Source organism: Toxorhynchites rutilus, chromosome 3 (assembly GCF_029784135.1).
Source record: "Toxorhynchites rutilus septentrionalis strain SRP chromosome 3, ASM2978413v1, whole genome shotgun sequence".
In the NCBI taxonomy this organism is placed as follows: Eukaryota; Metazoa; Arthropoda; class Insecta; order Diptera; family Culicidae; genus Toxorhynchites; species Toxorhynchites rutilus.
The window spans coordinates 315122367-315138595 of NC_073746.1; the positions used below are offsets into that span (position 1 = coordinate 315122367).

Genomic DNA, 16229 nt, shown 5'->3' on the forward strand with positions numbered 1-16229 from the left:
AGGTTTTGTCTAGAGAATAACTGTCGAGCTCTAAATGCTAATTTCCACTTAAATGCATCTCCTGGACCATTGTGGACTGGTTTTTCAAACTGGGGTAGGCTGAGGGTGGAGCTACTCAATAGGGGGTAACGAGCTTTGATGGTACAGGATGGACAGATATTTTTGGGTATGCAACTGGTCATTCCGTAGCTGACTTTTGCCAATGACAACCAAATAGACAGTGAACATGTGATGTGAGCTTTTATACCTGTCGCTAGACAGTGGGTGGAAAAGTTGTTGAATTTTGGCTGTTGGTGATCACCAAATTCAACTTGTCTCAGTAGAGACAGATACATTTCAGAGATGAGATTGGTTTCATCGTCTAGGAGTGGTTCTTCGTAAGGTTGTTATGAGAAGAAGATTGAGGTTGGTCAAGTAGTGTAGTATGTAGTTTGTTTGCTCCCAGTACTAGGGTACATCTCTACCACCCTTGAAACTAAGTCAAAGCACACACACCCTATCACCACACAGACTGGCAAGCAATACTTAAATGTTATCTGGCCACATTCGACCATCAGTGCAGGTAAAGGACTAATGATAATGACTCCGGGAGTTGTTCTGAATGTTTTGTTGTATTATAGATACAACTTTTTCCAACATATCATGAGTGCGTGAGTTAAGATCGATACATTCAGATCCACCGCCAGGTATACAACCATAGAAGCAATACTGAACTTGCTTTGCCAGGCGAGTAGACATAGAACAAGACCAATGATTAGGAGCAGGGTAAATAAAGGATGAGCAGCCGACTAATAAAGATATAGAAAATGCGCCTGTGACGAAACGGGTAAATAACTTTTTCTAGCAGTTTGACCTCTGTTTTTGAAAATTCTCACTGTTATTTCGATGAGTAACTGACTAAATTGTATAAAAAACATGTTTGAGAATGCTACTTCCATGTACCCATTATGGTAATAGTGTTCCTGGAGTTTCGTAATAAGTCTACCTATTATGGTGTCACATGGAAAAGTGTTAATAGGATTCAAATAATACTTCAATAATAATTTTTAAATAAAACTATACCTCTAAATCTTATTCCTAGTATGCAATACTGTGTCGTTGATTCTACACTCGACAAAAATTAGGGGAACGGAGCGCGAAGTCGAAGTTTTTAAGTGATTTTAGAAACGTTATAACTTTGTGAAAAACCAACGCAACGGGATATACATCGTTTTATAGCTTCAATTAAAGCTTCAAGTTTTGAGATGTAATACTTGAATGCTTCTATCTTTTTGTGTGTAGGTGTAGTAGATAACATTACTGGAAAGCAAAGATTCGATTTTTTCTGTTTTTTTAAAAGATTTTGTAGATTAACACAGTGTTTTATTAACCAAGTCAATAGTATATACAATCAATCTTATCAATCAGCATTCATTAGATTCCAAGAACGCTCCTGTAGGTCATTTTACTACAGGAAAAAGTTTTGACAGCATGAAAAATTTCCCTTAATTTAATTAATACTTTTTCAACAATGCAACAATTCAACAATTATTCCCAAATCAGAAGGCAGTTTTGAAAATTCCAATAAATTCTGTACAAGACTCATTATTTATTTTTTATTACTCGGCAATTTTTGCCTTATTTTTGCTTTTGCTTTGATCGATTCTTTTAATCGACAGATTTTGTGCCAAATAATTTCAATATGCGAAGAACATCAACCAATTATTTGTATTCAAAATTTAGAAAATTGAGACCTTCCGGTATGATAACCTGAGAGAGAAGAAGAGAGAGTACACTTAATTAACTAAAAAATCGAAAAAGAATTAACAAGCATTACAAGTTCCGACTATGATTTATCTTCTTTTAATGAGAAAATATAGTTTTTTTTTCTTATATCCGGTATCCGGCCGGATACCAAATATTGACCGGATAGGCAGTATACCGTCAATCTCTAGATTAAACTGTTGTTATTATGCTTCTTGGTTGTAAAATAACTGCCTGCTCCTCATTGCTAGGCCTCTCTGCTAGCTGACAGGAGAATCACAAAAGCGTGAGGGTTGTGATGCAGTTTTCGCTTCTCTTCAAGAACTGAACAAAGGATATTAACACATTCAACTAAGATTTCATTTTCAACAGAGAGGATCAAACAAATATGCTTCGGTCGGACACGCCTAGTGCTATTTCACAACATTACTGAGCGTTCAAAAGCGCCATATGATATGCAATTGCACAGCGTGAAAACGTGAGGTACAACCATAATGGCATAATAACCATAACATAACAACGTACAACCGTAATAGGAACAAGGCAGCTTTCGATATTGCGATAATTGGCACGTAGATGTAAAATTGTACCAATTATGGTAACACAAAAATACATGTTTATTTCTATAAAATCGTATAAATCGGTCGAACCACAACATCAAGAAGTTTGTAATGTATGCATCTACACTGTGTTTGTATGAAAACAGCCACTTCACAACATAAAAATATCATTATTTTGACCGCACATTGCTTAGCAAAATTAAGAAGCAAGCAACAATGTGACACACTTTTTTCAAACTAATTTTTTCCAACGAAAGAACAATATTTCGGATGGAATCAAGTACCAAAATCGACAAAGAAGAGATTTCTGATGATTAAAAATCATATCAGAGCCTTTAAAAATCAGATATGTTTTCTAAACTAATAAAAAACTCACTCGTATTACCATAATAGGTACTTTTGCGATGATAGGTACTTCTACCCTATGTGAAAAAAATAGTTCTAGTCTCGAGCTCAAACCTCTAACATGTTTCCATTTAGCACAGAACCTTGAGTCCTTAACTCGTGTACTGTATAATTCTCGCTTAGAAGCACCCTGCACTCGTCGTCAAATCATTCGTTCCGAACCGATCGTTTATCGTTGTTCGTAATCGATTGCAAGTAAAGAAAAAGAATTTTGGAAATGTGTTGGCCAATTAATTGTTTAGATGTGAGAGCGGGATATGACTCAATAGCAAACCCCGTGACCGGAACAATCGCGAAGGAAATGAAAGCAAAGGAAATAATCGCCGGGAAAAAAGCGTAATGTCATAAAAGCCTACTAGAAATATTCTGACGCGGAAAATCCTCATGGGAATACACACCACACAGAAACAAGCACAATTTTTATTATAAATTAATTTTTTGTGATGGAATATATTCTGAGGACAATTTAATGGGGGTGAAGTCCTCATTTAACAAAGATAAGGAACCATGGCGGCCTCAAGTCGTCGAGGTAATGCATTTGGAGGCGACCGCCGACCTTCCGTCAGAAGCGGCGGTCTCTCACAAGCAAACCTGTGTTCCACTGATTGCCCAGTTTTATGAACCACGGCTCTTAAATGAACTTTTTTGTAACTTATTTGTAAACTGCGGCTTATTTGTAAAGAACCGTGGATCGTACGCTCGTTCTGACGAACCGTGGCCAGGGGCAGTGCGGGAGAAATAGAGTAAATGATGTTGGTTGATTCAGTCGAAAATCTGATCTTGGTTTGTTCACTTTTTTAAATGCTCAAGTGCAGCGCACCTGTGTCAAATCAGGTACTCAAATGTTGTATATGTATTCAAATGCAGGACATTTTAACGGATTCACATGTTTTGAAGGTTTATAAAGTCCACCTTCTATTGGTGTCAATGCGCCCTACATTTGAGCTAAGTTTTAATCAACCACCAGATGTTTATTTGGTACGTATTCAGACTTTTTCCTGATTATAACACTTACAAATATTGTAAACATCATGCTTGCACACCATTTCTATCAGATTTATATATCTTAGTCATGTAATTAATGCATTTCGATGACCTCGATTCTGATTATGGCTGATCAAAAAACGCTCTCTCGGTAGCCATTCGGTCGTAGTTTTGGGCGTCTCGAATTTAAGGAATTTCTAGTGAAATTTTGACGTAGGACTACGTCTAACCGGAAGATATAGGGGGTGAAATGGAAATCTAGACACTGAACAAGTAGGAAAAAATGCAAGATTTGGAACGCTTATAACTCGAGCATTTCTCAATAGATCACAAAGGTTTTTGCATCAATTGATAGGAAATATATCTACGCATCTATCATAACGAATAACATTTCATTTTTCATGAGATAAATAATTGAATAATTGTGAAATATCAAGCATTGTCAAAATGCCCTATGTGCCCATTTTTGATTGGTCCATTTTGTGCTCCTCAAATCGTACCGACCAAAACGGGCAACCAGAGCAGCAGCGAAATAGAATGAAGCACGATTGGGAAGGAAAAAGAAAAAAATGAACGAAACATTGGTCGCAGTCTCACACATGCGTAATTCTCGAGCCAGCCAGTCAGCTTAAAAATCCCCGCTCCGCTGCCGTAACGATCTTTCTTTGTGTGGACACCGACTGGACAACATCGTTGCTGGACGAGCTGGACGGCGAGGGATCGAGTGCCTTTCTCAAGGCAAGAGGGCGGAGGTGGTAGCGCTGGAGTAGAATAGAGTAGAGTTTTCAAAGGGCCTTTCTCAAGGCTAAAGACGAATGAACTGCAAAAGTTTAAAGTCTCTATAATACAATACCTTCCTTCCTTCCGTAACGATCATTCTCATTAAAACCGTACACCACATCGGTTCCCATCACAACACATCAACAAACCAACCCAAGCAGCCATGTCTGGACATGGTAAAGGAGGAAAAGTGAAGGGAAAGGCAAAATCCCGCTCGAACCGTGTTGATCTGGAGTTCTCCGCAAGGGTAGCTAGGCCTCCAATCCGATACTGAGTGGTGGTAATGCGACGTGCCATTGAATGTAATTTACTGTAAAATATGTCACAAGCTGGATGGGAAGAAGTTTTCCAACTGTGAAAGCTGTGGCGAGTGGCAAATGCAATCGCTAAACAGAAAGGTTTAGCCGAACAAGATGGGGATATCGAGTGATAACAAAACAATAAACTCTTTAGATTGAAGATAATTTTGTGATCCTGAAAAGGACCCTTTTTAGCCTGCATGTGAATCCAACGAGCGAACAAATCGTAATGAATGTATTTTTTTGCCATCGCTCCCTTTTAACGCTCATTCGTTCGTCTCTTTGGACTCGCCCCTCTGGCTGAGTCTGCCGATTTGTCTCTATCCTGTGAGTGTGTACCGCTAGAGTATAAAACACGCGGACCCCAAAAAAAATCTTATTTTCTTTTAAACCATAAACCCGTGTGGTTGTACGGCATCGGCATCGTGGACGTAACAAAGGAGGACAAGTTAAGGGAAAGGAAAAGTCTCATTCGAACCATGCAGGTCTCCAGATCCCTGTTGGTCGCATTCACTGATTGCTCCGCAAGGGTAACTAGGCCGAACGGATTGGTGCCGGAGCACCAATATACCTAACAGCGATTATAGAGTTTCGGCCGTCGGAGTGCTCGAGTTGGCTTGCAAAGCTGCTCACGACAATCAGAAAACCCGTATCAAGAACAGAGCAGCTTCGGTTCGGCGCTCATCAAGGCAACAATTAGTTTCAGTGAGTGGCAAAGTGTTTCTCCGGCACGTCGCATTAAATGTAATTTACTGAACAACATGTCACAAGCTGGATGGGAAGAAATTTTCCAACTGTGAAAGCTGTGGCGAGTGGTAAACGCAATAGCTAAACAGGAAGGTTTAACCGAACAAGATGGGAATATCGAGTGATAACAAAAACACAACACCAAAGGTTCTTTTCAGAACCATCAACATATTCATAAAGAGTAAATAGTAAACTAATCCATTTTTCAGGTAGATAGGTAGGTATTCACGTAGGAGAAGAAAATAAAACAATATATTTAAAATATATATTTAACAAAAGCTGTCCCCTTTGTATAGTCCTACGTCACTCCGGTTATGTCCCCGACATTACCCACCCGTCTTTTTTTTTATCTGTATTATAGTGATTTTCAACTCATTTGGCTGGTTCGTCACTTTTACTTCCATTTTTTTGGAATTTTTGGAAGAATGTCGGGAGTGAGAATTGAACTCGTGACCTTCAGCGTGAGAGGCATGGATGTTACCACTACGCCAGATCGCCTCCTCTAGTGAAATTTAGTTTATATGACCTTGTGTGCCCATGAGCGTCTGCGGGATGATACAAGACCGCCTGAAGCCGAGCAGTGACTGCCTGCTGAGGAGATGGCTGAAAATGACCGAGTGCCCGGTCACCTTGATCACTAAACTAACGATGCCCGTGTTGTCAGAACTGAGCCTGCCACACATCATCTCTCTTCTCCGAAAAAAAGAATTGAATGAAGAAAAGATGGAAAGAACAAATGAATGTGGGTTTGTTTCAGTGTGTAAAAAAAATTGATCCACCTTTGAGATGTATGAGCTAATTGATGATGTCTAACTAACAAAATATTGTGTCAAATTCTGTTTAGGTATTGGTGGTATTTGCTTAAAAATATTTATTATTCCGGAGAAATCGTTGAAGAGAAGAAGGAAAACAATTATGTGATGTTATATTGTGCTTAACACTTTTTAATTTTTTTTATACGGTCGTCCCGAGCCATACACATTCTGCGCGGTCATCCCGATCCGCAAGTAATTTTACTTTCATTTTCACATAGCGCGTGATGTGCAACAGTACTTTTTTATATCGCCTACCAAACTTAGAAACATAATTTAATAATAAAAAACCACTTCGACTATAGCGACCAAAGTACTGAGCTGCATTAAATGAAAAATTAATCGTTTCTAGCAAAAAGTTTAAATGTTGCTATCATCCTGCAGTCAACCTGCAGTTTAACATGGAATATCTCAATTTCTGACAACCCTGCTGTTTAATTGATACTTTTTCAAACATATCATTTACTTACTGAAAATTTTCATGCCTCTCATGCAGTGGTGAAATTCTAGTGCTCGTAATTTCGAGTTGTTCCTTCTGCCTTTTGCACACATACACACAAATACACTTCAGAATTTTTTTTCACGTCTCAAAATATTTCGGTTCAAGGCGGTTTCCGATTATCCCGTTTAATCCTCGCTCCTGGCAGGATCGCCAAAATGTGTGCCCATGAGCGTCTGCGGGATAATCGGAGACCGCCTGAAGCCGAGCGGTGACTGCCTGCTGAGGAGATGCCTGAAAATGACCGAGTGCCCGGTCAACTTGATCGCTAAATTAACGATGCCCGTGTTGCCAGAACTGAGCATGCCACACAGACCTGATATTTGCGACAAATCAACAGTTTGGACGACTGTTCACATATTCTAGGGGAGGTGAACATATATTTTGTTCAATTTAAGCGATTATTTCGCATTTCGTTGTTTGGGGGGCAAAGTGGTCAGTGGAGGATAAGTGTTTAGTGTTGAGTGCTGTTCACCTTTAAAATACAAAGAAAAAGGCAATATTCTGAAGAAAAGGCTAAATTATGAATGAACCAATATGATGACAGTAAACTCAAGCAATGAGAAATGTAACATCTACTTGAAGATTCGAAATTCTCATTTAAAAATAGTGATTAATAAAACCGGACAAACCATGATCATTTTTCGGGCAAACCATGATCAGAGGTGGACAAACCATGATCATAATTATAAAATAGTTTTAACGTTAACATAAAAATTTGGATAATTTGAACGATTATAAGCAACTAAAGACTTGGGGCTTTTCAACAAACCTAAACTCGTCTTGATTACATGTGATTTTCATGAAGGAAAATCGATTTTCATTTACTAGTTGCGTGAAAACACCCAACATCATTTACTTTATATGTTCCCCATTCGAAATTTTCCATCACAATACTTATTTCTATGTTTGGGACATGCTGCTTTTTTTTTTGGTCAGATATTTCGCGAGCTTTCATTACAATAAGGATGTACTACAAAGGTACGAGATGAACGGGGTTTTTTTTCGAAAATCCTCAACCAGCCCAATTAGCCTTAGTTCAGACCAATCTAGAAATACAATTTTGAAGAATAATCTGAATGTGAAGATCAATTTACATCAAAAACATAACTCAAATGAAAATTTGGTGAAAGAGATGTCCGAAGCACTAGACGGTAGAATTGTGCGCCGCTTGACGAGTCGAATTCCAAAGAAACTTAGAGAACTCTCTCGAAACTGTAACGATTTTTCATTTGTATTTTTTTTCCTGAAAATATGAAGAAAAATATATAGCTGAGCGAGAATAACTTCTTATTGCGTCAATTCATATCCGAAATACACGTAAATGCCTTTAGTTTATGATGTGACGAATACGAGTTGAAAATCGCTCAAAAAATAGTACGAATTTGGAAGCCACTATCAATTTAAACCGTGATTGATGAACTGATAATACGAAGTTAATTACAAATTTCAGCATTTTTTAAACTCGTTAGACAACTTCCACAGAGAAAATATGTTAAATAGAAAACCATCGTCTCTGTGATTTTTCGGGGCTTCACAGAGACGGTAGTTTTCCTGTGGCTTCAATGGTACAGAATCAACGTACAGAACGGAAGATTTCACTGTGTTCCTCTTTTCATTCCACATCGCTCCAAACGGAACCGATCCTCCGGTCTATTAGTGGCAGAATAAAATTGGCCGCAGTGCAGTCGTAGAAAATTTGTTTCATCACCAACGCGACGACTTATCCCACATACACAATCCATCCGAAAAGGATAACAGTGTCCTTCCAAAAATCCGTCAACCACAGAATGAATAGGGCGTGAGGGAAAGGGGGTGGGATTTGGTTTCAAAGCAGCGACATTTTGGCCCCTGTCAGCCATATACAGACGGAATGGAATGGAGCGTAACTGGTACTCCAATCCATGCCCAAAACAATATTACATTCCCCCCAGCCCGACCGGAAGAAGATGGGGCGCTGCAGCGGACAGTTTCCGTTGCACATCCGCCAGCTGCTGGTGTCGAAAACTGCACTCTGCAAACTATGTTATTTTCGTGCACCGCCATTGTTTACACTGTGGTTGCAAACGACAGGTTTTGTGGCTTACCGACACATATGTGCTCGGGAAAATTTTGTTCGCTGAATGCGCCAGAACTGAACCGTTGCTGTGCCAATGAAAGTGGAATTCGATCGGTAATGATAACACACACACACTCACCATACATCCCAAATCTTCGTCGCCGTATAGTCCGGGGAAATGCTTCTGCTCGCCACAATTGAACGTCGTGTACGGCAGATCGACCTTCGAGGAGAAGTTATCGTCGAAGTTTTTGTCATATCCCACCGGATAGTATTCTTTTGGCGCGTTCATAACCTAAAATTTGCAGCAAAATATAGCGCATACTGTTATCTCTTAAATGAGACTGAGTGGGTGACATACCTTGTGCCCGGAATGCGTCGGATACCGGCGTGGCCGTGGTGTGGTAGTGGTTGTAGTACTGGTCGTCGTTGTGCTCGTCGTCGTTGATGTTGCTTGCTGGGCGGCGAGGATCTGCGCCTGGATAATGGCCGCTTGTTGCTTATGGTACTGCTGCTGGGCGAGAATTTCCTGTTTGCGCACTCGGATCGCCTCCCTGATGACTTCGACGCTAACGTTCGCAGCAGTAGCCAACTCCTCGACGGTGTGACCCATCAGATCTACTCCATCGACAACGGTGGCCCCTTTGCCGATGACGTCGTGGCGCGGAGGAATTGTCATGATTGAGTTCTTGATCGTTGGGTTTGAGAGTTTGTTATCAACGTGGATCACCGGGCCGGTTGAGATGCGGGAAACAGACTGAGGCATAGCCTGGAAGGCGGGGACTTTCTGGATAGAGGCGTCCTTGTAGATGATCTGCTGGTTGGGAGCAGGAGGGTTATGGAAGGAAGAGGTCTGGTTCATAAGTTGGTTCTGGAATGAAAGATCGGGGATTCGGGAGGGTTTGAGAGAGAAGTTCTGCTGGAGAAGGGACGGGTCGAATCTCACCGGTTCTGGTTCATGCTTTGGTAGCGGTTTGAATGCAGGTACTCCCAGCGGTAGGGAAGTGGCTTTGGTCATTAAGTTAGTCGCGGGCGACACGTACGCTGGCGTTCCCTGTGTTGGTTTTTGTAGATTTTGGATCGGATTGTTAGTAGCCAGCTTGAGCACAGGTCGAGCGGTCAGCGCTTGTGGGCGACTTTGTTGAATCGGAGGTGGGTAAGACGCCTGAAGCAGAGATAATATTTGATTGATTATTTCCATCGTCAGGTTCTTTGAACGACTTCGAATGCTTTATTTTATAATTATTTCCTGAAATCCGCCCTTGGAAAGCGCATTTTGCCGCTAGATTGAAGTGGGTCCAATAAAGAATATTGCAAATAAGGAAGAAATATCAATAGTGAGAACTTACAGAGAAATCCTGGCGAAAAAAACCCACGGATAATTTCAAATTGATCATAATTATGAGATAGTTAATAAGCGTTGTATAGACCCATTATTATTTCGCTGTATGTTCGCTGAAAACTTTCATTCCAAGATAAGAGCGCATCTCCAACTGCACTCAATGAAATTGATTTCCAACGCCCAAACTAAGGGACGCAGACTAAGGGACGGAAACAGTCAAACGCAGACTAAGGGACGAAACAGTGATACTGTTTTGTTTTGAAAATCATTGGTTAAGCGAATTTTTTGTATCAGTAGTTGATTGGTTTTCAATTATCACGAACAAGGGACTGTCCACATAGCACGTGGACAACTTTAGGGGGGGTAGGGGTTACGGAAATGTCCACGCTTGTCCACGGTGATAGGGGAGGGGGTATAGACAATATTCACGTGGACACGTTGAATGGATATTTTGAAAAAAAAAGTTCACATCTGTGTTCAACAATATATGGAAATTTCTGCATTCCGCATTTTCAATAAATTCATTCGTATTTATCGACAAAAATGATTGAGCCGTCTGATAGTGCTGAACATCTATATTTTTCATATAGTTGAAGTTCTTTGCTGTAATGTGTATTCTGAGAATGTATTTTGGAGTGTATCTTTGAGGCAAGCGGATGGAGCCATAATCAGCTGTCCCCAAAACTGGTTTTCACCCGAAGAAAATCATCTTTGTATCTGGTGAGATTCGAACGGAATTCTGCATTATGCATTATAAATTCCAGCAAGTTCAAGTACGCAACAAAACGAACCAAAATCAGCGATTTATAATTAGTCAATATGATAGGTAAGTTGTTCCACCAGAATTATGCAAATCCCATGTTTCTTTGACAGCCTGAAAAAAATTCTTGGAGTTTGACTGGGATGTGGTACTCGGTGGGGTACCTATTTGGGCTGTACTCTCCAGATATTGCATCTTGCCGTTGAAAAAAAGGGCAAGCAATTCGAGTCATGGGATGGCATAAAAACAAAACAAAAGGTCTGTGGATCTTTCAAGAAGTTAAAACCACTCAAGTTTTTGAAATTGTCAGCGATCAGGAAAAGCTCGGTTGAAACGAATTGTTAACATTCACTATCTTCGTTAATTTTATAAAGGAGTGATAATGTTAAATGGGGAGTAACATCTGGTTCTAAAGTTATGGAACACCGATCTCTGGAAGCTAAAAAAAAAGAGTGGTGCTATAGTTATGAAACGAAGTGTAGAATCGTATAAGTGTGTATCCTAAAAATTATGCTTTCGTTTTTCCCCTACAAATTGGTAAAAATATTTCAAATAACCCTACATATCCTAAAACTTACGAAGTTGTACAGAAAGATAATTGGTAGATTTTTGTAGTGCAGATTGATGATTAGACGAGGATAGATTTGTTTTTAGAAAAGTTAAGTGAACAGCATCAACTATTGGGGACAGATTATTTTGAGCGTTTATAAGATTGTCTATTTGAATTTATTTGTTCTATTCAGGCGCGAAACATTAAAAAAAAAACCGCCAGTGTTTTTTTTTTAATGTGCCAGATGGAAAAATCAGGAGTAAAACGAAGTATTTCGGTATCGTTTGTTGCTGTTTTTGTGTCAAAACCACCGCGATTAATGGGTAATTGGGCACCAGTTCACGAAATCCGGACGGTCTTCAGGGACTGGGGACTTCCCAGATCAAAACTCATTCGAGAACTTGTGATGAATAATCTTATGAAGGGTAGATGTAGCTAAAAAGCAGTATCATTAGTTGAACGGGCATTGAACTAAAAATGAGTTACGGATTAGGAACTGGTTGTAATTCATGCAAAATCGATTTAAATTTTGGAAAGTAGTGATAGTTTTCCATCTGGTTCTTTATTTATGAATCATCGGAATTGTTTGTTTTTTTTTTTTTGAATTTTTAGCGCCTGAACAAAACAATAAAGTTCAAATGGCCTGTCTTACAAATGTTATTATATCCTACACTATATACTCCATTTCAGTCGGGAGCTTAAAGAACATTCCAGCTTACAAACTAAAACAGCTCAACCAGCTTACGTTGATTTATGACAGAAAATGTCCGAGACTAGATTCACTAGTGTTGTTTCTAACTAAATAGTGATACATATAACTTCACGGGCAATGTTAGGCAAAAACCAAAAATTGATTACAAATATACTAATGCAGCTAACATTTTTATCAAGTTAAAACAGAGAATAGAAAATAAAAACGAATCTATATATTAAAAAATGGATTTTTCTCTGACTGTCTGTCTGATTCTTAGGGACTCGGAAACTACTGAACCGATCAACATAAAAATTGGTATGTAGGGGTTTTTGGGGCCGGGGAAGGTTTTCGTGGTAGTTTGAGACCCCTCCCCCCTCTCAAAGGAGGGGGGGGGGTCTGCCATACAAATGAAACACAAATTTCTACATTACTCGGGAATTAATCAAGCAAATGGAACCAAATTAGGCATATTGAGGTTTTATGGTGCAATAAATGTTTCTATGGTGGTTAGACTCTCCGTTCCCTCTCTAAGGGGGGCTGTCATACAAATTAAACACAAATTTCTACATTAATCGGGAATTAATCAAGCAAATGAAACCAAATTAGGCATATTGGAGTTTTAGGGTGCAGTAAATGTTTCTATGGTAGTTAGATTCTCCACCCTTCTCTCTAAGGGGGGGCTGCCATACAAATGAAACACAAATTTCTGCATTACTCGAGAATTAATGAAGCGAATGAAACCAAATTTGGCATGTGAAGGTTTTAGGGTGCAATAAATGTTTCTATGATGGTTAGACACTCCACCCTTCTCTCTAAGGGAAGCTGCCATACAAATGAAACACAAATTTCTGCATTACTCGAGAATCAATCAAGCAAATGCAACCAATTTGGAATGTGGAGGTTTTAGGGTGCAATGAATATTTCTATGGTGGTTAGACACTCCACCCCCCTCTCTAAGGGAGGGCTGCCATACAAATGAAACACAAATTTCTGCATTACTCGAGAATTAATCAAGCAAATGCAACCAAATTAGGCACATGGAGATTTTAGGGGGTAAGAAATTATTCTATGGTGGTTAGACACTCCACCCCCTACTCTAAGGGGGTACACTCCTCCCCCCTCTCTAAGGGGAGGGGTCTGCCTTTATTCTATCATATTTTCTGTATCAAACATTTATTCCATGTAACGGAGAAACATGTTATTTGCAAGTGGTTGAAAAATCTTGAACGAGAATTGTGTCTGAAAATAATCTGATATTATAATGATGAGTTTTGATAGAAGTACTAGGAATTTTATAGTAAAAGGTAAATTCAACGGGGTCGATTAGGAGATCAAACAATGAACAGTTCTGCGATTGGACTCATGAACTTGCGCTTAGTAAGAAAACGTGAATGTTTGAAATTTTGAGCGAGACGAAGTTTGCCGGGTCAGCTAGTTTAGAATAAAATTTATACGCAACACAATTTGTCGGGGTATAACCGTGTAAAATTTTAATTTAAAACACTTATATTGGTAGCCTTCCTTTCAAGGACTAACTGTACTAACAGTCCAATATATGAAAACACCAAACACAGGTTCTTTCACAATATTAAAGTCCACATCGGATATACATTAACCCTTTGCGGTCGTATTAAATTTGGGCATGGGTGTCCTACTGGTCGGAATAATTTTTCCTTGAAAAAGCAGTGATACATGCAAGATTATGTAAATATATTTTTTTAATTTTTTTGTGAACTATATATTAACAATATATTAATTTAACAATGTATTTCAATGTGATGTCTTTATATAAGAATAATATTTCATAATTCGTCTTCATGTGAAATCTTTGGAAACAGTCTCTAAGAGTAAATCATATGAAGTATTCTCAATACATAATTTTATTTTTATTATCCGTTGGATATGATACATTTTTGCCATCGATGCAATTAATGTGTAATTAATGCCAGCAATGTGTATGCAAACAATTATTCTGCTCTTTAAGACAACGTCGACATAATTTGAACCAGTTACCCAAATAATGATTGCGAAATGATCAGAACTTCTCACTTTAGATGAACATAGATTCTGTCGCTTGAGGCACTTATGCGATTATTCAAAAAACATGCGACATTTATGCAAACAGTAGTTCTGACACAATCTTTTCCATCACATCAAATTGTTAAAATGGCTAAATTCTGCAGTTATGATTTTTGTCCCACATTCCTATGTTTTGTGTGGGTGAATACTTTGTTTGATACTGAATACCGTTATCTATTACTCATAAGAGCACCGTATTGATTCGTGAACAGGTTCACTAGACATCAAGCTTCGTTTAGGAATAGCGTAAATTGATAGGGGAGAACTGTACAAAACGCACCGGTGAGGTAAAATGACCCAAGCCATCAATTGTGGAAAATCTTTAGATTAGTCATGTAAAATGATATATTACTTTACTCATTTCAGTTCGCAGTAATCTCTTCCACATATTCACAGTACACAAACATGCCCATCATAATAAAATAAGATACAAATTGAGAAAAACTAATGCATCTGCCTTTTCTGTAAATATTCATGGTTGCTTGGTAAGATTTTGCGGTTAGTCAATGTTTAAATATCAGGATATTTACACTCTACCTCCACAACGAATCATTGAACTTTATGATCACACTTAAAAATCACACCAACATGTCATATTTTACAAGAATTTTGCCAAAAATTGTGAAAGCAATAATTGGGGCAATATGCACAGGAAAAAATATTCGTTACATAGGTCATAAAAACAAACGTTCGTTTTGACCAATGCCCTGGCATGTAACCATTTTTTTGTGGTTCGCACAGAAAATCATAAGCATAGTAATTACTCAAGCCGCACTCACATTACGGAACAAACAAAAGGAATTTGACAGCACGACTGAATTGACCACAATCACATTACGAGAAGAACAAAAGAAACTTGTACGCTTGAGCCCTTTCTATGCAGCCTACGCTCAATTTGTGTTGGTTGGGATAGGGATGTCAGCCCTTTGGTTCTGACTTTCTCTCTTCGCTTTGATGATATTAGTTGCATAGTGGGTCTAATTGATTGCATAATGTGATAAAATTGCAACAAGTTTATTGGTTTTACAATATTTATTTGAAATTTTATTCATGTAATGAATTTTCAATAAGCTGTGTCTAGCATCGAATATGTTTTTTTATGAAATATAACAAATAGAAGTACTTTTATTAACTTATCGATAAAAAAAACATATTGAAATTTCGGGCACCCTGCACCCTGTCGTTTGTTTTGATACGTCTAACCAAGTTGTTATGATGCGTTCTGTCCATGGATTATGGCATTTCACCCAACCCTATGTTCTGAACTGTCGATGGAAATATTAAAAAATCTTTGCAAATTCGAGTATGTTATATCAAATTACATCAGGGATATAATTGGCAGTGATGGAAGAAGTATTCTAGATGTTAAACAGCATGAATCAATTACAAGAAGTGCGGTAAATGACTGATTTGCTTAAATGGTGCGTTTTGTACCACTCTCCCCTACTTGGTTGAGTAAAATATAAGATTAGCATGGTTTCTTGATGTGGTGGCTGAGAGCAGACAAACGACCACAAAGAGTTAAATACTCTATTTACATTAACGAATACATAACATAAAATTAAAAACAATAATTGAGGGGCTCAGAATGAAAGGGGTGTTAGTGATTTGATCGATTTCTCTACATCGACTCTCTCTTTTGGTCATAACTTAGCTGCAAATACATTCCCAGCTGTATTTGACAATGCGGAAGACAGGTCAGAGCCTCATCTATCGGATACTATAGCAAACTTAAATTGGAACGTTTTTGCAGTTGAGTTATTAACTAAAGAAAAAGTTGATGAAGAGAAATCGAGCAAGTCACTTACACCACTTGCATTCTAAGCCCCTCAATTATTTTGCAGCCGGTATTTAGGATTCCATCCGATCGGGAGAAACGGGTTCAACCACACTTCAATGATGATGGCTTATTCTCT

At 38.6% G+C, this 16229-nt stretch overlaps 2 protein-coding genes across 14 annotated transcripts in view; one reads left to right on the forward strand and one right to left on the reverse strand.

The window, feature by feature from the left end:
• The window catches only part of LOC129780134 (pickpocket protein 28), a 332703-nt gene that overhangs the window by 22333 nt on the left and 294141 nt on the right, over positions 1 to 16229 (forward strand). The window lies entirely within an intron of this gene.
• Positions 1 to 16229, reverse strand: part of LOC129780136 (homeobox protein 13) — a 262084-nt gene that overhangs the window by 14382 nt on the left and 231473 nt on the right. For 12 of the 13 annotated variants that reach the window (XM_055788115.1, XM_055788106.1, XM_055788110.1 and 9 more), the window contains 2 exons: positions 9250 to 10053; positions 9028 to 9183 (listed from right to left, as the gene is read on the reverse strand). In XM_055788115.1, the coding sequence (XP_055644090.1) occupies positions 9028 to 9183; positions 9250 to 10053 (960 nt within the window). The remainder of the gene's footprint in view (positions 1 to 9027; positions 9184 to 9249; positions 10054 to 16229) is intronic. The other variant, XM_055788116.1, reaches the window with a different exon arrangement.